At 50.1% G+C, this 22,771-nt stretch overlaps 1 protein-coding gene across 1 annotated transcript in view; it reads left to right on the top strand.

Moving 5' to 3' along the window:
• Window positions 1-22,771, top strand: part of LOC132578325 (tumor necrosis factor receptor superfamily member 16-like) — an 85,695-nt gene that overhangs the window by 35,327 nt on the left and 27,597 nt on the right. The window contains exon 2 of the mRNA XM_060248265.1: window positions 21,286-21,418. Within this exon, the coding sequence (XP_060104248.1) occupies window positions 21,286-21,418 (133 nt within the window). The remainder of the gene's footprint in view (window positions 1-21,285; window positions 21,419-22,771) is intronic.

Here is a 22,771-nt window from a genome sequence, read left to right as displayed (position 1 = left end):
CTCTGAGACTCTTCGGAGAGGAAGGCAGGATATAAATCCAATATCTTCTTCTTCCTCCTCCATCAATCTGTCTCATCCCTTTTGAAAGTCATCTATTAGGGTCGCCAGCCTCCAGGTGGGCCGTGGGGATCTCCCGCTCTTACAACTGATCTCCGGCTAGCAGAGATCAGCTTCCCTGGAGAAAATGGCTGATTTAAAGGGTGGACTTTGTGGCAACTCTCCCAAACCCTACCCTGGCATACATGAGACCTTGTTGGGCCATATATATATATACACAGTATATATATTTTAGAACTTAAAACATGCTTAAAACGTTAGCACTCATTGGTCTTAAAGATGCTCTCTTTGTATTTCTTCCGTGGGCTCCAGGGAACTGGGCAAAGGAAGCTCTGGCTCTTTCTTTCCTTCTCCAGGGACCAGGAGGGGGAGGAGTTTCAGCCAATAGAAGGAAGACAGGCTTGGCTCAGTGGCTCTGCTGTGCGATTGAGAGAGCCTGGAAAAAGAAGCTCTGCCTTCCTCCCCAAGGGAGGAGCCTCAGCCAATAGAGAAAACAGAGTTTTTGCTCTGTAACTCCTGTGCAATTGAGCAAGCCTGGCAAAGCAAGCTATTCCTTCCTCCTCAAGGCAGGAGCCTCTGCCAACGGAGAAAATCAGGGTTTTGCTCTGTAGCTCCTGTGCGATTGAGCAAGCCTGGCAAAGCAAGCTGTGATGCAGAAGGAAGCCAGAGAGAGGGAGAAGGCAGCAGATAACAGCCAGCTGCTCGGGGGCCTGACAGGAGTTCTCTGGGGGCCTGATTCGGCCCCCAAACTGCATGTCTGACACCCCTGATCTACAGTCACGAGTCACCATGACTACATTCTCTGGCAGTGAATTCCACATTGGAATCCCTCTTCGCATAAAGAAGTCTTCTCTTTTTTGTCCCGACTCGACTCTTGAAAAGCAAATGCCTGGTTTGGCCTGGGGTTTCATGGTAAAGAGATTCGAACCCAGGATTGCCAGACCCTGTGCGAATCCTCCAACGGCTCCCTTACATCAATATCACACAGCATAATCATCTACAAAGGGGGGGCAGACAGCTGTGATCTCCAGGCCAGAGACTGGAAACACGAGAAGATGCTGTAGAAGAAGAAGAAGATAGAAGATATTGGATTTATATCCCGCCCTCCACTCCGAAGAGTCTCAGAGCGGCTCACAATCTCCTTTACCTTCCTCCCCCACAACAGACACCCTGTGAGGTGGGTGGGGCTGGAGAGGGCTCTCACAGCAGCTGCCCTTTCAAGGACAACCTCTGCCAGAGCTATGGCTGACCCAAGGCCATTCCGGCAGCTGCAAGTGGAGGAATGGGGAATCAAACCCGGTTCTCCCAGATAAGAGTCTGTGCACTTCACCACTACACCAAACTGGCTCTCTAGTGGAGCTATGGCTGACCCAAGGCCATTCCAGCAGCTGCAAGGGGAGGAGTGGGGAATCAAACCCGGTTCTCCCAGATAAGAGTCCGCACACTTAACCACTACACCAAACTGGCTCTCCATCTGGGGATTAGACCGGGTGGGTATTTCCAGCTTCCCTTCCCAGCTCTCCTACCCTGACTCCCATTTCTCCCTGCCCCGATTTCCTGTCGGAGTCCAGGAGATGAGTGCTGAGTTTTGCAAAATCCCAAGGGAGAGGGCGCGGCCTCATCAAAGTCCCTTTGTGTGTGGTGCGGAGGCAGGCAAGAGTTCCCCCTGAGGGTGAGAAAGCCACACACCACGCTGCTAACAATGCGCCAGCCCTTTTATCTGCACCTCGCAGAGAGGAGGTACAAGTCTGGTCACCATAGCAGAGGGAGGAAAAATTCCTATATTGTAGGGCCAGATAAGGTGCAGAGAATCCAAGAGATCCGGAGCTGGCCACTTCCCTACGAAGAAAGGCGAAGGGTTTTTCAATGTAGAAAGATGGCCAGCAGGGTGTTATGGAGAGATCCAAGAGGGCAGCCGTGTTGGTCTGAAGCAGTAGAACAAAGTAAGAGTCAAGTTGCACCTTTAAGACCAACAAAGTTATATTCGGAATGTAAGCTATTGTATGCATGCACACTTCTTCAGACGAGGGGATGGGATACAGTGAGCTGGAATACATATAGCTGGTGGGTTAAGAGTGTAAAGGTAAAGGTAATCTCCTGTGCAAGCACCAATCATTTCCGACTCTGGGGTGACGTTGCTTTCACGTTTTCACGGCAGACTTTTGACGGGGTGGTTTGCCCTTGCCTTCCCCAGTCATCTACGCTTTCCCCCTCAGCAATCTGGGGACTCACTATACCGACCTCGGAAAGATGGAAGGCTGAGTCAACCTGGAGCCGGCTACCTGAACCCAGCTTCTGCTGGGATTGAACTCAGGTTGTGAGCAGACGGCTCCGACTGCAGTACTGCAGCTTTACCACTCTGCGCCACGGGGCTCTTAAGAGTGTAAACCGATACAAAAGCTAGGATCAAACGGCAACACAGTGTAATAAATTGGAAGACCATTTGGTCTGGATAGCACTTGCGTGGGAAACCAATAAAAGGTAGTATATGTTGCCTGTCAATTGCTTTTACTAAGAGTCTAGGCTAAACAAAAGGACATGTATTTCCTAGTGTTATGGAATGTTGTGTGGGGGGAGGAAGAGAGAGAGAGGGAGAGAGAGAGAGAGAAGCTCTCTTTCTCTTTCCCAGAATGCCAGGGGCACGCAATGAACCTGACTATATTGTACTCAGTAATTAGAACATGGATCTCACCACCACAAGGTGTAGTAATGGCCGCAAGCATAGATAGCTTTGAAAGGAGATTAGACACCTGATCTGGGTGGCCCAGGCAAACCCCAGCTCGTCAGATCTCAGGAGCTAAGCAGGGTCAACTGGTTGCTACTTGGGTGGGAGAGTTCCTTGAAATACCCAGTCGGAAGGCAGGGGCGGGCTCTATTTAGCCACCTTTCTGAACGTCCTCCGATGGAGCCCCGCGGCACAGAGCGGTAAGCTCCGGTACTGCAGTCCTAAGCTCTGCTCACGACCTGAGTTCGATCCCGTTGAAAGCTGGGTTCAGGTCGTCGGCTCAAGGTCGACTCAGCCTTCCATCCTTCCGAGGTGGGTAAAATGAGTACCCAGCTATCTGGGGGGGGGGGGAGCGTAGATGACTGGGAAAGGCGATGGCAAACCACCCCGTCAAAAGTCTGCCGTGAAAACGTTGTGATGCGACATCACCCCAGAGTTGGAAATGGCTAGTGCTTGCACAGGGGTCTACCTTTACCTTTTACCTTTTTTTGCTGAATATCCTCCAGGCCCCCATTAGGGGTCAGTCACCAGAGGCCCAGTTGACTTCCAGATGCAAACACACACACACAAATATACAAAATACCAAAAAAGGGGGTGGGGAATGGACAGATTCTTGGAGGTGAGGTCCACCAATTACTGTTGTGTGTGTGTGTGTGTGTGTGTGTGTGAAGTGACATCAAGTTTTCCAACTCGTGGTGATCCTATGAATTAATATCCTTCAGAGTGTCCTCTCATTAACAGCCTTGCTCAGGTCTTGCAGATTGAAGGCCACTGTTGCTTCCCTGGCTGAGTCAATCAATTTGGTGTTGAGTCTTCTCCCTCTTTTCCTGCTACCTTCCACTATTCCTCCCATCATTGTCTTTTCCAGTGATTCTGGTCTTCTCATAGTGTAAGAACATCAGAGAAGCCATGTTAGATCAGGCCAATGGCTCATCCAGTCCAACACTCTGTGTCACAGAAGAACATCAGAGAAGCCATGTTAGATCAGGCCAGTGGCCCATCCAGTCCAACACTCTGTGACACATAAGAACATAAGAGAAGCCATGTTGGATCAGGCCAGTGGCCCATCCAGTCCAACACTCTGTGTCACAGAAGAACATCAGAGAAGCCATGTTAGATCAGGCCAGTGGCCCATCCAGTCCAACACTCTGTGACACATAAGAGAAGCCATGTTGGATCAGGCCAGTGGCCCATCCAGTCCAACACTCTGTGACACATAAGAACATCAGAGAAGCCATGTTAGATCAGGCCAATGGCCCATCCAGTCCAACACTCTGTGTCACATAAGAACATCAGAGAAGCCATGTTAGATCAGGCCAATGGCCCATCCAGTCCAACACTCTGTGTCACATAAGAACATCAGAGAAGCCATGTTAGATCAGGCCAATGGCTCATCCAGTCCAACACTCACAGGAGGTGGTGGCGGCCACAAGTATAGCCACCTTCAAGAGGGGTTTAGATAAAAATATGGAGCAGAGGTCCATCAGTGGCTATTAGCCACAGTGTATGTGTGTAAATAACATTTTTTGCCACTGTGTGACACAGAGTGTTGGACTTGATGGGCCGTTGGCCTGATCCAGCATGGCTTCTCTTATGTTCTTACTCTGTGTCTCAGAAGAACATCAGAGAAGCCATGTTAGATCAGGCCAGTGGCCCATCCAGTCCAACACTCTGTGACACATAAGAACATAAGAGAAGCCATGTTGGATCAGGCCAGTGGCCCATCCAGTCCAACACTCTGTGTCACAGAAGAACATCAGAGAAGCCATGTTAGATCAGGCCAATGGCTCATCCAATCCAACACTCTGTGTCACAGAAGAACATCAGAGAAGCCATGTTAGATCAGGCCAGTGGCCCATCCAGTCCAACACTCTGCGACACATAAGAACATAAGAGAAGCCATGTTGGATCAGGCCAGTGGCCCATCCAGTCCAACACTCTGTGTCACAGAAGAACATCAGAGAAGCCATGTTAGATCAGGCCAATGGCTCATCCAGTCCAACACTCTGTGTCACATAAGAACATCAGAGAAGCCATGTTAGATCAGGCCAGTGGCCCATCCAGTCCAACACTCTGTGACACATAAGAACTTAAGAGAAGCCATGTTAGATCAGGCCAATGATCCATCCAGTCCAACACTCTGTGTCACATAAGAACATCAGAGAAGCCATGTTAGATCAGGCCAGTGGCCCATCTAGTCCAACACTCTGTGACACATAAGAACATAAGAGAAGCCATGTTAGATCAGGCCAGTGGCCCATCCAGTCCAACACTCTGTGACACATAAGAACATAAGAGAAGCCATGTTAGATCAGGCCAATGATCCATCCAGTCCAACACTCTGTGTCACATAAGAACATAAGAGAAGCCATGTTAGATCAGGGCAATGGCCCATCCAGTCCAACACTCTGTGTCACATAAGAACATAAGAGAAGCCACGTTGGATCAGGCCAATGGCCCATCCAGTCCAACATTCCGGGTCACACAGTGGCCAAAACCAAAAAAAACTAAGAAGGTATGATAGCCTCAGTTTTAGGGTTCCTGTGCCCAACTCCAGAAATATCTGGGGACTTTGTGGGTGGAGCCTGGAGACTTTGGGGGTGGAGTCAGGAGCAACGGTGTGACAAGTATGACTGAACTCCAACAGGAGCTGTGGCCGTCAGATTTAAAGGGACCTCATTCCTTTTAAATCCCTTCCCTCCATTTGGAAATACTTGAGGAGGGGGGCAGCTTCTTTTTTGGGGGGGGGGGGGCTCATAGAATTGGACCCGCTAGTCCAACCTTTTTGAAACTTGGAAGGGGGTCTAAGGAGAGACGCCAGATGCTTTGCTGAAAATTTGGTGCCCCTTCCTTATAAAACAGCCCCCTCCAGCCCCAAATACCTACAGATTAATTCTCCACTATATCCTATGAGAAGCATTCTCCATAGGGCATAATGGAACCCACTGGTTGGTCTTTTTGACAGTCCACAGCTTTTGTAAAAAAATCTCCTCTGACACCACATTGCAGAGGAACCAACTTTCTCTCTTCACTGTCCAACTTTCACACCCATACGTAGTAATGGGGAACACCACAGCATGGATTAACTTGATTTTTGTTGCCAGCAACACGCCCTTACACTGAAGGATCTTCTCTCACTCCTTCATGGCTGCCCTCCCCATAGGGTTGCCAAGTCCAATTCAAGAAATATCTGGGGACTTTGGGGGTGGAGCCAGGAGACATTGGGGCGGAGCCAGGAACAAGAGTGTGACAAGCATAATTGAACTCCAAGAGAGTTCTGGCCATCACATTTAAAGGGACAGCACACCTTTTTAAATGTCTTCCTTCCATAGGAAATAATGAAGGATAAGGGCACCTTCTTTTGGGGCTCATAGAATTGGACCCCCTGGTCCAATCGTTTTGAAATTTGGGGGATACTTTGGGGACAGGCACTAGATACTATATTGAAAATTTGGTGCCTCTACCTCAAAAAACAGCTCCCCCAGAGCCCCCGAAACCTCCAGATCAATTCCCCATTATACCCTATGAGAAGACGTTTCCCTCTCCACTCCCCCCTCCACCCCGCCCCCCCCACCCCCACCCCCCGTTTCTGGCAAATCTGATGCAGGGGACTCTGTACTCACGAGTTGCTGCAGCTTCTCACAGCAACACAGGCACACCAGCTGGGCACTTTATGGCATGGAATAGGAAGCCGGCAGAACTCACTCACCTCCGGAGGTGCAAAGGCACATGGTCCTTTGGGGGCGTGGCTGGGCTCCCCTCCCTTCACCGGCCAGCTGACTGGGGGGGGAAGCAGCCTGAGAAAACGGAAGAGCTCTGGCTGCTGCGGGGGCTGGGTGGGAAGGGCTGCCGTTCTCCCCCTCCCCTCCCCCCGCTTTCCCTTTTATGGCCAGCGGGGGGAGGAGGCTCCAAATCGGGGGTCTCCAGGCCTAGCGGGGGATTTGGGAACCCTACCTCCCCAGCTCTCCATCTTCTCCTGATTTCGGGCTGCCAAGTTCCCATGGTTGCAGGGATTCCCCCAGTTTGGAGGGCCCCAACCCACCGGCAGGAAGCAAGCCACCAGCGGGATCCCCACCCAGAAGTCGTACTAGGACTCATGGTAAACTCTATGGTACCATAGAGTTTACTGAAATTCCTAGAGAGTCCCCAGTGTGATGCTCTAGGACTCATGGTTAAAAAAAACCCTCTATGGTACCATAGAGGGTTTTTCCCCCCCACGAGTCCTAGAGCGTCCCCGGCATGACATCCCTGGAGCTATGACATCACTTAGGGGAGGGACGGTGGCTCAGTGGTAGAGCATCTGCTTGGAAGCAGAAGGTCCCAGGTTCAATCCCTGGCATCTCCAACTAAAAAGGGTCCAGGCAAGAAGGCGTGAAAAACCTCAGCTTGAGACCCTGGAGAGCCTCATAAGTGTTAGGGAGGGACGGTGGCTCAGTGGTAGACCATCTGCTTGGGAAGCAGGAGGTCCCAGGTTCAATCCCTGGCATCTCCAAAAAAGGGTCCAGGCAAATAGGTGTGAAAAACCTCAGCTTGAGACCCTGGAGAGCCGCTGCCAGTCTGAGAAGACAAGACTGATTTTGATGGACCAAGGGTCTGATTCAGTATAAGGCGACTTCATATGTTCATATGTTCACTTCTGGGTGACATCATCAAGCTGTGCATGCAAAGAGAGAGAGAGAACAGTCCCCCACCGCAGCAGCAATGGGACTTGGCAACCCAATCCTGATTTCTTGATTGCAGTCTCTCATCTTAGTTGATGATGGTAATTCGCCCCACAGTCATTACTTCGGTCTTCTTGATGTTTAGCTGTAATCCTTCACTGATGCTTTCTGCTTTAGCCTTTATCATCAGCCGCTTCAAATCATAATCTCCTGTCAGCAATGTGGCATCATCTGCATATCTCAAATCCTTCAGTATTCCTCCCACCAGTTTTCACACCTCTTTCATCTAAATCTAATTCGGCTTATGATATCTTTTGCATATAGATTGGACAGATAAGGGAGATGAAATGCACCTTTGTCTGACACCTTTCCCAACTGGGCACCCTTCTGTTTCTCTGTATTCTGTACTACCGGTAGCCTCTGATCCGGAATACATGTTGCACATCAAAGCAATCTGATGTTGTGGCACACCCACTTCTTTTAAAACCACTTTCTTATTAGCCATGATTATAAAATGAAACTGCAAAAAAGGATCTAGGAATCTTAGTGGTCCATACACTGAACATGAGCCAGCAGTATGAGCTAAAAAGGCCAATGTGATTTTGGGCTGTATGAACGGAAGTATAGTGTCCAGATCATGTGATGTAATAATATCACATTACTCTGCTCTGGTTAGACCTCACCTAAAGTCTTGTGTTCAGTTTTGGGTACCCCAATTTAAGAAGGATCTAGACAAGCTGGAACGGGTCCAGAGGAGGGCGATGAAGATGGTGAGGGGTCTGGAGACCAAGTTCTATGAAGAAAGGTTGAAGGAGCTGGGGATGTTTAGCCTGGAGAGGAGGTGGCTGAGGTGATAGGGTCACCATCTTTAAGTACTGGAAGGGCTGCCATATAGAAGATGATGTGGAATTGTTTTCTGTTGCGCCAAAAGGTTGGACCAGAACCAATGGGTTGAGATTAAATCAGAAGAGTTTCCGGCTCAACATGAGGAAGAACCTCTTGACAGTGAGAGCGGTTCCTCAGTGGAACAGGCTTCCCTGGGAGGTGGTGGGCTCTCCTTCCTTTGAGGTTTTGAAACAGAGGCTAGGTGGCCATCTGAAAACAATGCTGACATTATCAGTGGACATTAGCCACAACATATTGATGGAACACTCTCTGGGGCAGTGATGCTCTGGGTTTTTTTTGTGTGTTTGGGGGGGCGAGAGTGGGAGTGCTTCTGGAATTCTGGCCCCGCTGGTGGACCTCCTGGTGGCCCTCTGGGGTTTGGCCACTACAGGACAGAGTGATGGACAGGCCATCGGGCTGACCCTACAAGGCTTCTCTTGTGTTCTTATGAATTCTGAACACCTGGTTGTCAGTTTTTCTTTTTAGAAAAAAAAAACTGCAAACGGGACGGGCAGTTTCGAGAGGCGTGGCAAGCCTGTCTGAGCCTCCTTTCCTCTAACAGAGCTGCCTTCTGTCTTCAGGGTTCTCGGAAGGGTGGAGAAAGATCGTGTCTCTGGAGCAGCCCCCACCCGTCTTGCTTTTTTTCCTGCTCTGCCTTTGGGATGGCTCGGTAATAATTAACCATCTCCAGATGAAGGAGATGCAGCACAGCTTGGGGGGTGGGCGGGCAGAGGGGAAAGGACATTACAGCAGGACCGTCTTCTAGGGAAACACAACTGGAGTGAGGGATTGGGATTTTTTTTAAAAAAAAATTGTGGTTTTTCTTGCAATCTTGGTTTTAATTGCAAGGATTCTACGATTCCTTGTAAATTGATCACCCATCTCCCAAAGCGCTGGGAGTGACAGAACAAACTGGAAGGGTTTAATCAAAACAGGGCTTTGGGCTTTGAATAGGGGGGGGGGGGAAGTAGGAGAGGGGTCTGAAGGGCAGGCAGGGTTGCCAATCCCCAGGTGGGGGCAGGGGATCGCCCGCTTTGGAGGCCCTCCGCCCACTTCAGGGTTATCAAGAAGCAAGGGGAGGAGGGAAATGTCTGCTGGGCACGCCATTATTCCCTATGGAGACCGGTTTGGTGTAGTGTAGTGGTGAAGTGTGCGGACTCTTATCTGGGAGAACCTGGTTTGATTCTCCTCTCCTCCACTTGCAGCAGCTGGAATGGCCTTGGGACAGCCATAGCTCTAATAGAGAGCCAGTTTGGTGTAGTGATTAAGTGCGTGGACTCTTATCTGGGAGAACCAGATTTGATTCCCCACTCCTCCACTTGCAGCTGCTGGAATGGCCTTGGGTCAGCCATAGCTCTAATGGAGAGCCAGTTTGTTGTTGTGGTTAAGTGTGCAGGCTCTTATCTGGGAGAACCGGGTTTGAGTCCCCACTCCTCCACTTGCAGCGGCTGGAATGGCCTTGGGTCAGCCATAGCTCCCGTAGGAATTGTCCTTGAAAGGGCAGCTGCTGTGAGAGCCCTCTCAGCCCCACCTACCTGTCTGTTGTGGGGGGAAGGTAAAGGAGAGTATGACCACTCTGAGACTCTGAGATTCAGAGTATAGGGAAGGATATAAATCCAATATCATCATCTTCTTCCCATAGAGTATGATGGAGAATTCATCTGTGAGTATCTGGGGCTCTGAGGGGGGGCTGTTTTGAAGTACGGGCACCAAATTTTTCGCATAACATCCAGTGCCTCTCCTCAAAATACCCCCCAAGTTTCAAAAGGATTGGGCCGGGGGGGACAATTCTATGAGCCCCCAAAGAAGGTGCCTCTATCTTTCATTATTTCCAAAAGAAGGGAAAGCATTTAAAAGGCATCCCTTTAGATGGGAAGGCCAGAACATCGTGCTTGCGACACCCTTGCTCCTGGCTCCACCCCCAAAGTCCCCAGATATTTCTTGAGTTGGACTTGGCAACCGTAAGTGCAAGGGATACAGGGCCGGTGTTTTTCCATTTGCCCCGGATCTAACAGCTGGAATGGAGGAGGAGGATCCTGAAGACTGGGCAGAGGGGGGGCTGGGGAGGGACTCTAGCAGGGTGTAATGCCCTTGAGTTTACCATCCAGAGCAGATGTTTTCTCCAAGGGAATGGAAAACCATTGCCTGGAGATCCATTGGAATTCCAGGAGATCTCTGGGTCCCACTGTCAAGAATGCCCTTGACATTTAGCAATTGCTTTCATGTTGAGGGAGATGGGACGACGCGTCTGCCGGGAACTTTTGTTGTGCCCGAGAGTAAACCAGAATTTGGAGAAGAAACCCACTCCTCTGATTTATTTAGTATTCATTTTTCGAGTGGCTACCAGAGATTCAAGATTTTTTTGGTCCGTCCACGACTGTGATCTGAACTCTCTGCTCATGACCAGAGTTCGATCCCAGCGGGGTTCAGGTAGCCGGCCCGAGGTTGACTCAGCCTTCCATCCTTCCGAGGTCGGTCAAAGGAGTCCCCAGCTTGCTGGGAGGAAAGTGTAAAAGACTGGGGAAGGCAAAGGCAAATCACCCCGTAAAAAAGTCTGCCGTGAAAACGTTGTGAAAGCAACGTCGCCCCAGAGTCTGAAACGACTGGTGCTTGCACAGGGGACCTTTCCTTTCCTTTCCCATAAGGGAAGAAATAAACTTTGGGGGTGGAGCCAGAAGACTTTGGGAGTGGAGCCAGGAGACGTTATGGGTGGAGCCAGGAGCAAGGGTGTGACAAGCATAATTGAACTCCAAAGGGAGTTCTGGCCATCACATTTAAAGGGATTGCATGCTTTTTAAATGCCTTCCCTGCATTGGAAAGAATGAAGGATAGGGGCACCTTCTTTGGGGGCCCTTAGAATTGGACTCCCTGGTCCAATCTTTTTTTAAACTTGGAGGGTATTTTGGGGAGAAGCACGGAATGCTATACTGCAAATCTGGTGCCTCTACCTCAAAAAAACAGCCCCCCCCCCAGCCCCAGATACCTGCATAATGCCCCTGTATAAATTGATGGTGCGGTGTCATTTCGAGTACTGTGTGTAATTCTGGTCACCGCACCTCAAAAAGGATATTATAGCATTGGAGAAAGTCCAGAAAAGGGCAACTAGAATGATTAAAGGTTTGGAACACTTTCCCTATGAAGAAAGGTTAAAACGCTTGGGGCTCTTTAGCTTGGAGAAACGTCACCTGCCGGGTGACATGATAGAGGTTTACAAGATGATGCATGGGATGGAGAAAGTAGAGAAAGAAGTCCTTTTCTCCCTTTCTCACAATACAAGAACTCGTGGGCATTCGATGAAATTGCTGAGCAGTCAGGTTAAAACGGATAAAAGGAAGCACTTCTTCACCCAAAGGGTGATTAACATGTGGAATTCACTGCCACAGAAGATGGTGGCGGCTACAAGCATAGCCAGCTTCAAGAGGGACTGGATAAAAATATAGAGCAGAGGTCCATAAGTGGCTATTAGCCACAGTTAGTGTGTGTATACACACACACATATATTGGCCACTGTATGACACAGAGTGTTGGACTGGATGGGCCATTGGCCTGATCCAACATGGCTTCTCTTATGTTCTTATGATCAATTCTTCATTATACCTTATGGCAGGGGTGACCAGCGGTAGCTCTCCAGATGTTTTTTGCCTACAACTCCCATCAGCTCCAACCATTGGCCATGCTGGCTGGGGCTGATGGGAGTTGTAGGCAAAAAAACATCTGGAGAGCTACCGTTGGCCCCCTCTGCCTTATGGGAATCAGTCTCCGTAAGGGATAATGGAGTGCCCAGCAGACATTTCATCCCCCCACACTTTCTGATGACCCTGAAGCGGGGAGAGGGCCTCCGAACTGGGGGATCCCCTGCCCCCGCCTGAGGATTGGCAACCCTACTTCCAGCTGTGGGCCTGCTCATGATGTGCATTTTCCTCGAGGTGATTTCAACATGGATTCCTCAGTGGAGGGAGAGAGGGGGGGGCACGGAGAGGGGGGGCTTTTTGTGCAAGGGGGTTTTTTGGTGTGTGACATGCCTGCATTCCAAAGGTTATTAATAGAGACCCTCTGGATGGCGGCTGGGAAGAAAGGCTCAGCCTCCCCGCAGGGTGGGGCGGGTGGGGAGTGCGAGTCTCTTCAAAGGCCACGCTGCAGGGCCGAGGGCTGGGAGCCGTTCTTGGGTTCCCACCTCCAGGCTGAGAAATTGCTGCTGGTTTGGGGGTGGAATGTGGGCGGGGGGTGGACCTCGGCAGGGTATAATGCCACAGAATCCGCCACCCAAAGCTGCCATTTCTTCCAGGAAAACTGATCTCTCTTGCAGGGGTGGCCAACGATAGCTCTCCAGATGCTTTTTTTGCCTTCAGCTCCCATCAGCCCCAGCCATTGGCCATGCTGGCTGGGGCTGATGAGAGTTGTAGGCGGAAAAAAAAAACATCTGGAGAGCTACCGTTGGCCACCCCTGCTCTATTGTATGGAGATCAGTTGCGATCCCAGGGGAGCTCCAGGCCCCATCCGGAGGCTGAGAAAAACGTAGGAGGCTGTGAAAAATGTCTGTGCAAAGAACAATTGCAACTCATGTAACGCAGCTTAATACAAGAATTGCACACCCTCCGCAAACATTATATCCGTGCTTAATCGCACTCGGCAATATATATTTCAATTCAAATGTTTTAAATTGTTGTTTGAAGAAGACTGCAGATGTATACCCCGCCCTTCTCTCTGAATCAGAGACTCATAGGGAGGCTTACAATCTCCTTTATCTTCTTCCCCCACAACAGACACCCTGTGAGGTGGATGGGGCTGAGAGGGCTCTCACAGCAGCTGCCCTTTCAAGGACAACTTCTGGGTGAACTATGGCTGACCCTAAGGCCATCCCAGCAGGTGCAAGTGGAGGAGTGGGGAATCAAACCTGGTTCTCCCAGATAAGAGTTAATAGCCACTAATGGACCTCTGCTCCATATGTTTATCTAATCTGCTCTTGAAGGTGTCTATGCTTGTAGCCACCAGCACCTCCTGCGGTAGTGAATTCCATGAATCACCCGTTGGGTGAAGATGTCCTGTAAGATGGTCCTTAACCAGAACCAGTCTCCCGGATCCATATTACAGCGATATTCAGACTAGACTACTGTAATGCATTGTGCATTGGTGTTCCCTAAACTGGACCCAGAGAAGAACATAAGAGAACATAAGAGAAGCCATGTTGGATCAGGCCAATGGCCTACCCAGTTCAATACTCTGTGTCACACAGTGGCCAAAAAACCCCAGGTGCCATCAGGAGGTCCATCAGTGGGGCCAGAACACTAGAAGCCCTCCCACTCTTGCCCCCCCCCCCAGTACCAAGAATACAGAGCATCACTAGCATCACTTCCAAGTAGATCCTCTTAGGACTGTGCCCAGCGTGCCTTACTGTTTGCATGAGTACCTGTGAGACCCAGGTTCGATTCCCGACTCATGTCCTAGAGCTTGCTGGGTGATCTTCAGCCACTCACTCACACTCTTTCAGCCTCACCAACTGTTGTGTGTGTGATCTAAAGTGTATATATTAAAAGGTGTCCAAAGCCAGTCCAAGGTCAAAGTTCAGGAAGTCAAGCACGGGCCAAGTCACCAATGCAGAATCACAAACCGGAATCAGAAGTCAATGTCCAAAAGCCAAAAGGTCAGGGTGCCAAGGAAATCAAGCAGGTCAGGATCAGGAATCAGGAAGGAGCGTGGATGCAAGACAGAGAATAGACTTGTTGCTTCCACAAGGTTACCAGGTCCTGGATGGGAGCTATATGGGTGTCTCAATCAGCCTGCTCCCTGGGTGGCAGTGACTCTGCTAGAACTCAGGGCTGAGAGATCGGAAGCCTCGACGTGCCTCATGTCTTCACTCTGAAAGTTTTTTCCGGAGCCTGCTTCGAACTCTTGAGATGGGAGGAGGAGAGCTTGGAGGAGATTGATCCTCAACAGCTGACACTGGTGCCTGGAGAGTGATTGATGGGCCAGCTGCTGTTTGTTTAGCTGAGGAACTGGCTGGCAACTCTTCCAGGTCTGTTAACCCTTCCAGCTCCTCCTCATCAGGGCTCATGACACACTGCTTCCTCCATGCTTTGAACCCACTATATTATACCAACCTCGAGTCGCAGGTTGTGAAAAGAAAATGCAGGAGAATAGAGTGATGTAAGCGGAGGGGGATTGAATGTAGAATCTGCTGCCAGTGGATGTAGTGATGGTCACAGGAATAAACAGCTTTCGAAGGGGGATTCGATAGATTCATGGAGGAGAAGTCTATGAATCGCTGCTAGCTACAGTGACTGAGGGGAACCTCCACATTCAGAGGCACTAAGCCTCTGAATCCCAGAGCCAGGAGACAACATCAGGGGAAGGCCTTGGCCTCCACGCCTTGATGTTGGCCCCTGTGTGAGGCAAGATGCTGGACTAGATGGACCCTCCCTGCTCTGATCCAGCAGGGCTCTTCTGATGTTCTTCTCAGGGGAAGGCCTCAGCCTCTCTGCCCTGTTGCTGTCCCTCCAGAGGAACTGGTTGGCCACTGTGTGAGGCAAGATGCTGGACTAGATGGACTCTCCCTGCTCTGATCCAGCAGGGCTCTTCTGATGTTCTTCTCAGGGGAAGGCCTCAGCCTCTCTGCCCTGTTGTTGGCCCTGCAGAGGAACTGGCTGGCCGCTGTGTGAGAGAATGCTGGACTAGATGGACCCTCACTGGTCTGATCCAGCAGGGCTCTTCTGATGTCCTTCTCAGGGGAAGGCCTCAGCCTCTCTGCCCTGTTGTTGGCCCTCCAGAGGAACTGGGTGGCCACTGTGTGAGACAGGAGGCTGGACGAGATGGACCCTCCCTGGTCTGATCCAGCAGGGCTCTTCTGAAGTTCTTCTCAGGGGAAGGCCTCAGCCTCTCTGCCCTGTTGCTGTCCCTCCAGAGGAACTGGTTGGCCACTGTGTGAGGCAAGATGCTGGACTAGATGGACCCTCCCTGGTCTGATCCAGCAGGGCTCTTCTGATGTTCTTCTCAGGGAAAGGCCTCAGCCTCTCTGCCCTGTTGTTGGCCCTGCAGAGGAACTGGCTGGCCGCTGTGTGAGAGAATGCTGGACTAGATGGACCCTCACTGGTCTGATCCAGCAGGGCTCTTCTGATGTCCTTCTCAGGGGAAGACCTTGGCCTCTCTGCCCTGTTGTTGGCCCTCCTGAGGAACTGAGCGGCCACTGTGTGAGGCAGGATGCTGGACTAGATGGACCCTCACTGGTCTGATCCAGCAGGGCTCTCCTTATGTTCTTCTCAAGGGAAGGCCTCGGCCTCTCTGCCCTGTTGTTGGCCCTGCAGAGGAACTGGCTGGCCCCTGTGTGAGACAGGAGGCTGGACTAGATGGACCCTCCCTGGTCTGATCCAGCAGGGCTCTTCTGATGTTCTTCTCAGGGGAAGACCTTGGCCTCTCTGCCCTGTTGTTGGCCCTCCTGAGGAACTGAGCGGCCACTATGTGAGGGAGGATGCTGGACTAGATGGACCCTCCCTGGTCTGATCCAGCAGGGCTCTTCTGAGGTTCTTCTCAGGGGAAGGCCTTGGCCTCTCTGCCCTAGTGTTGGCCCTTCACAGCCAGTTTGGTGTAGTGGTTAAGTGCATGGACTCTTATCTGGGGGAACTGGGTTTGATTCCCCACTCCTCCACTTGCAGCTACCGGAATGACCTTGGGTCAGCCATAGTTCTTGTACAAGTTGTCCTTGAAAGGGCAGCTTGTGGGAAAGCTCTCTCAGCCCCACCTACCTCTGTTGTGGGGGGAGAAGATATAGGAGCTTGTAAGCCACACTGAGTCTCTGATTCAGAGAGAAGGGCGGGGTATAAATCTGCAGTCGTCTTCTTCTCCCCAGAGGAACCGGTTGGCCGCTCTGTGAGACAGGGCACTTAACTAGATGGGCTACTGGTCTGATCCAGCAGGGCTCTTCAATCACCTATTCAGTGTCCAGTTACCCCTCACCTATGTGGAGAGCAACGTGTTTGAGGCACGTTCCCCCCGTTATACAACCGGCCTCATTTTCCTGCTCTCTCACGATGACCCGGATGCTATTTTTGCCCTGCCCATATCCTGCCTCCATTTCCTGATTCAAACAGTTGGCAGCTGTTGCGTCTTGGCATCTGCTGGCATAGCAATGTTCCCTGGCTCGGGAAGACTGGCTCACTGGCCTTTCATGCCATGCCCGAGGCAAACATTTACCAAGGTTGACAATCTCCGGGTCAGGTGTGGAGATCCCCCAGAATTACAACAGATCTCCAGATCCCAGAGATCTGTTCCCTTGGAGGAAAGGGCAGCTTTGGACTGTCGACTCTGCTCTATTATACCCTGCTGAGGTCCCTTCGCACCGACCCCAGGCAACACCCCCCAAACCTCCAGGAATTTCCCAACCTGGAGCTGGCAACCACAGATTGGGAAAGAAGTAGCAGAACTGCTGGCACTCCTGCCTAATCCAGTTTTAAATCGCTTTATTAGGTTTTCAGGTAAAATGGGAATGGGGGAGAAAGGGATGGGGTACATGGGGTCTCCTTCCTTGGAGGTTTTTGAACAGAGGCTAGATGGCCCTCTGACAGCAATGAAGATCCTGTGAATTTAGGGGGAGGCGTTTGTGAGTTTCCTGCATTGTGCAGGGGGTTGGACTAGATGACCCTGGAGGTCCCCTCCAACTCTAGGATTCTATGTATTTAAAAATACAGTGGAACAGGCTTCCTCCTCGGGAGGTGGTGGGCTCTCCTTCCTTGGAGGTTTTTCAACAGAGGCTAGATGGCCATCTGACAGCAATGAAGATCCTGTGAATTTAGGGGGAGGCGTTTGTGAGTTTCCTGCATTGTGCAGGGGGTTGGACTAGATGACCCTGGAGGTCCCCTCCAACTCTAGGATTCTATTTATTTAAAAATACAGTGGAACAGGCTTCCTCCTCGGGAGGTGGTGGGCTCTCCTTCCTTGGAGGTTTTTCAACAGAGGCTAGATGGCCCTCTGACAGCAATGAAGATCCTGTGGATTTAGGGGGAGGCGTTTGTGAGTTTCCTGCATTGTGCAGGGGGTTGGACTAGATGACCCTGGAGGTCCCTTCCAACTCTAGGATTCTATGTATTTAAAAATACAGTGGAACAGGCTTCCTCCTCGGGAGGTGGTGGGCTCTCCTTCCTTGGAGGTTTTTCAACAGAGGCTAGATGGCCATCTGACAGCAATGAAGATCCTGTGAATTTAAGGGGAGGCGTTTGTGAGTTTCCTGCATTGTGTAGGGGGTTGGACTAGATGACCCTGGAGGTCCCTTCCAACTCTATGATTCTATGTATTCAAAAATACAGTGGAACAGGCTTCCTCCTCGGGAGGTGGTGGGCTCTCCTTCCTTGGAGGTTTTTCAACAGAGGCTAGGTGGCCATCTGACAGCAATGAAGATCCTGTGAATTTAGGGGGAGGCGTTTGTGAGTTTCCTGCATTGTGTAGGGGGTTGGACTAGATGACCCTGGAGGTCCCTTCCAACTCTATGATTCTATGTATTTAAAAAAATGTAATGTATGGCTTTGAGAGCTGGACCATAAGGAAGGCCAAGCGCAGAAGAATAGATGCTTTTGAGATGTGGTGCTGGAGAAGACTCTTGAGAGTCTCTTGGACTGCAAGAAGATCCAGTCAGTCCTAAGGGAAATCAACCCAGACTGTTCCCTGGAAGGTCAGATGCTGAAGCTGAAGCTCCAATACTTTGGTCACCAAATGAGAAGGGAGCACTCCCTGGAGAAGTGTGACTGAACAACAACAAAAATGTTTCTACTTATACATTATTTATTCTATGTGTTCATCATCAGTATCAGTCTTCTCGTAGCATTTTCTGCAATTGCATCTTATAATGCATTAATTCATTAATCCTTAATATCTCTTAAAACTCCTACTAAGTCAAAGATATGTTTTTACACGGCAATGTTTATCATAAATCACATTTTTATATCTTATTTTGGAATATATACTGTATTATTATACTGTGGCCAGCTATATAATGGTTTCCATATTTTCTTAGTTTTACACAGATTAACTTCTTTCATTCTGGCTGATAACGTATCTGTTTCTGCGAGGTCTAAAAGCTTAGCTAACAGTTCCTCTTTTCTCAGTATTGCGTTTATTTTTCAATATTTAGCAAAAAAATTATTAAAGCTGCAGACACTGCATGTATTAGAAACACTTTGGTCTTTCTGGAATAATCATCTGGTAATCTTCCTGCCCAAGGAAGAGCACCGTGGCACAGAGTGGTAAAGCTGCAGTACTGCAGTCCTAAGCTCTGCTCACGACCTGAGTTCGATCCCGGCGGAAGCTGGGTTCAGGTAGCCGGCTCCAGGTTGACTCAGCCTTCCATCCTTCCGAGATCGGTCTAATGAGTACCTGGCTTGCTGGGGGGGAAGTGTAGATGACTGGGGAAGGCAATGGCAAACCACCCCATAAAAACAAAATAGGGGTCAATTGCACCTTTAAGACCAACTTAGTTTTATTCCGAATGTCAGCTTTCGTGTGCTCTAAGCACACTTCATCAGACGAGGAATCCGGCACAGTGAGCAGAGTCATGCATAGCTAGTGGGCAATGGCTCAGAATGTAAAATGGTACAGATTTAAGATCCAACGACAGAAAAGTAAAATTATCTGGTAGGCAGTGGTTTAGAATGTAAAATGGTACAAATATAAGATCCAATGACAGAATAGTAAAATTAACAAATTGAGCAAACCTTTGATCTGAGTAGTATGAGCATGCGAAAGCAACAAAACAGTAGTATGTCAAAATGTGAGAGTGTCTGTTAATGACACTATTGTTATAAACCTGGGCCAAAAGGTCTCTGACCTTCTGTCTCCAGCCCCCCTCCCCAGCAGCCTCCACCTAGGAAAACTATGGTCCAGTTAAGAACATGAGAAGCCATGTTGGATCAGGCCAATGGCCCCTCCAGTCCAACACTCTGTGTCACACAGTGGCAAAAAATATATATATTCGATGAAATTGTATTTATATATATACATACACATATACACACTGTGGCTAATAGCCACTGATGGACCTCTGCTCCATATTTTTATCTAACCCCCTCCTGAAGCTGGCTATGCTTGTAGCCGCCACCACCTCCTGTGGCAGTGAATTCCACGCGTTAATCACCCTTTGGGTGAAGAAGTACCTCCTTTTATCCGTTCTAACCCAACTGCTCAGCAGTTTCATCGAATGCCCACGAGTTCTTGTATTGTGAGAAAGGGGGGAAAGGACTTCTTTCTCTACCTTCTCCATCCCATGCATAATCTTGTAAACCTCTATCATGTCACCCCGCAGTCGACGTTTCTCCAAGCTAAAGAGCCCCAAGCGTTTTAACCTCTCTTCATAAGGAAAGTGTTCCAAACCTTTAATCATTCTAGTTGCCCTTTTCTGCACTTTTCCCAATGCTAAAATGTCCTTTTTGAGGTGCGGTGACCAGAATTGCACACAGTATTCCAAAACGAGACCGCACAGTTGTGAGGTGCCAGCCACTGGTCTAGGCCCCTTGCATGGTAGGGAACCTTTAAGGACTTGTGGGTGGCACCTCACTTTCCCCTTTGTCTGCCGTGAAAACGTCGTGATGTGACGTCACCCCAGAGTCGGAAACGACCGGTGCTTGCACAGGGGACGACCTTGACCTTTTACTCCTGCCCAATCCTATGCCATCTGACAAAGAAACACATTTTGGTAAGACCCCAGTGGGGTGGAGTTAGTGGGCTTAGAACAGGAAGTACCAAAGCCACAGTTGGCCTGCATAGCTCCTTCCACGGCCTCCCCACTCTTCGTTTTAAATAGCTGCCTTGGTGGCCCTGAGAAGGACAGAAACACGGGGACAAATTTTATAAATAAATATATATAAGGACTCGGGGATTTCCATTCCTCCTTTTATCTGACGAAGGGAGCTCTGTGTCTCAAAGGTTTACACTTCGATGGTCCTCAAGGTGTTCCTAGACTCAGGTCTTGCTCATTTAGTGTTACCCTGTGGCACTTCTGAATATAAAGGGAAAGCCTTTCTCTTATTTGAGCTTCTGACAAAAAAAAAAGAAACCTCAAGCAGAGACTGTAGCTCAAGGGCAGAGCATCTGCTTTGTATGCAGAAGGTTCCCGGTTCAATCCCCGGCATCTCCAGTTCAAAGGAGCAGGCAGGAAGTGATAGGAAAGACCTCTGCCTGAAACCCTGGAGAGCCACTGTCCGTCTGAATAGACAAGACTGATCTTGATGGAATCCTAGAATCCTAGAGTTGGAAGGGACCTCCAGGGTCCTCTAGTCCAACCCCCTGCACAATGCAGGAAACTCAAAAACTTTTGTTGTTGTTCAGTCGCACAGTCGAGTCCGACTCTTTTCGACCCCATGGACAAAGTCACGCCAGGCTCTCCTGTCTTCCACCAGCCTCTGAAATCTGCTCAAATTCGTGTTTGTTCTTTGCAGCATCGAACTTTCCTTTCACCATGAGACACGTTTGTTACATCAGTAACGCTGTCCAGCCATCTCCCTTCTTCTTTGGCCTTCTGTCTTTCCCAGCATCAGGGTCTTCTCCAGGGAGTGCTCCCTTCTCATTCGGTGGCCAAAGTATCTGAGCTTCAGCATCTGACCTTCCAGTGAACAGTCTTGGGTTGATTTCCCTTCGGACTGACTGATTTGATCTTCTCGCAGTCCAAGGGACTCTCGAGAGTCTTCTCCAGCACCACAGCTCAAAAGCATCTATTCTTCTGCGCTCGGCCTTCCTTATGGTCCAGCTCTCACAGTAATATATTGGGCACCTTCAGAACTGAGGGGCTCATCCTCCAGCACCGTATCTTTTAGCTATCAGAATCGGATCATAGAAACCAAGCCCAAGGCTCTGATTCAATAGAAGGCAGCTTTGTGTCTGTATGTGTGTGTGTACATGGCGGGGCTGCTCTTTCTGGCATTTTGCTGTCCTGCGTGGTATTCTCTTGGCACACCTCATTTCCTTCCTTTTTTGTGTGTTCAGGTTCTGGCCAATCAAGGCTGCGAAAATGGGCATGTCGCCTCTACGGGGGAGTGCTGCAATCTCTGCCCACCAGGCTACGGAGTGACGGCTCCCTGCGGGAACGCCAATACCAAGTGTGAGCCGTGCGTCGAAAGTGAGTATAAGATACCCGGGAAAGACCTCTTGGCTTGTAGGAACAAAACCCTCCCTACCGACCTGTGCGGACAGCGAAAAGGCAGGGTAGAGCTACATCGACGGCTGCCAAAGTTGACCTGCAGTCAAGGAAGCTTTTTGTGGGGCGGGGGCCGCTTTTGCTGAAGCAGTGCCGTGAAAATCCTGCACCGCCGATCACATCTCCGGTGGCCAATCGGAAGCATCAATGAGTAAAAGCCCCACCCAGCTAGAGTTCCCAGGTCCAACTCTAGAAGTATCTGGGGACTTTGAGGGTGGAGCCAGGAGACTTTGAGGGTGGAGCCACGAGCAAGAGTGTGACAAGCATAACGGAACTCCAAGAGTCCTGGCCGTCACGTTTAAAGGGACCACATTCCTTTTAAACACCTTCCCTCCATTTGGAATAAGGAAGGATAGGGGCAGCTTCTTCCGGGGCTCATGGAACTGAACCCCCTGGTCCAATCTTTTTGAAACTTGGAGGGTGTTTTGGAGAGAGGCACAGGATGCTATGCTGGAAATCTGGTGCATCTACATCAAGAAAACAGCCCCCTAAGAACCCCAGATGCCCACTGATCAGTTCTCCATTATACTCTATGGAATTGATCCCCATAGGGTATAATGGAGTGCCCAACAAACATTCCCCCCCCCCCACACACACTGCTTTCTGATGACCTCGAAGTGGGGAGGACCTCCAGACCGGGGGATCCCCTGCTCCACCTGGGGATTGGAAACCCTACACTCAGCCCTCCCACTTTCTGAAAACACTTGGTGGGTACCCCAAAAGATGTCAGGGGCCCTTACAGAGCCCTCAGGTATCATGTTGGTGACACCTGCTGCAGCAAAGCTTCCAGGGCTGTGGGTAAGAAGTGGAGACTGGTCCTCTTCACTTACCAGGACATTTCCAGTTGGGGGCCTGCCCCTGAGGCCTGAGACAAGCGGAGCTCCGTGGCCCCTGCAGTTCATACCGGGACTGTGGCAACAGTTAACTCTGGCCCAGGTTTGAATCCAGCTGGCCCTGCAGCTCCACTCCAGGGCAGCTTGAATGCCCCAGTCCGCCCTGGGGGGGAATCATCCCTCTGCATATGCTTCCCAACCTAAGGCAGCTTACAAGCAGTATAGTCATTCAATAACCGCCAGTCATGTCCCAAAGCCTTTTCATTCAGGCTGAGTTGTCCCTGGTTGTCTACATTTGTGTAGGCTTGTCGATCCCCAGCTGGGCAGAGAAATCCAAAGCACAAGGCTTTCCGTGAGGGACCATGGCTCAGTGGTAGAGCATCTGCTTGGGAAGCAGAAGGTCCCAGGTTCAGTCCCCAGCATCTCCAACTAAAAAGGGTCC

Source organism: Heteronotia binoei, chromosome 10, assembly GCF_032191835.1.
Source record: "Heteronotia binoei isolate CCM8104 ecotype False Entrance Well chromosome 10, APGP_CSIRO_Hbin_v1, whole genome shotgun sequence".
NCBI lineage: Eukaryota > Metazoa > Chordata > Lepidosauria > Squamata > Gekkonidae > Heteronotia > Heteronotia binoei.
Note: the sequence above shows the minus strand (reverse complement) of the source record. Positions and strands in the feature narration are given on the sequence as shown.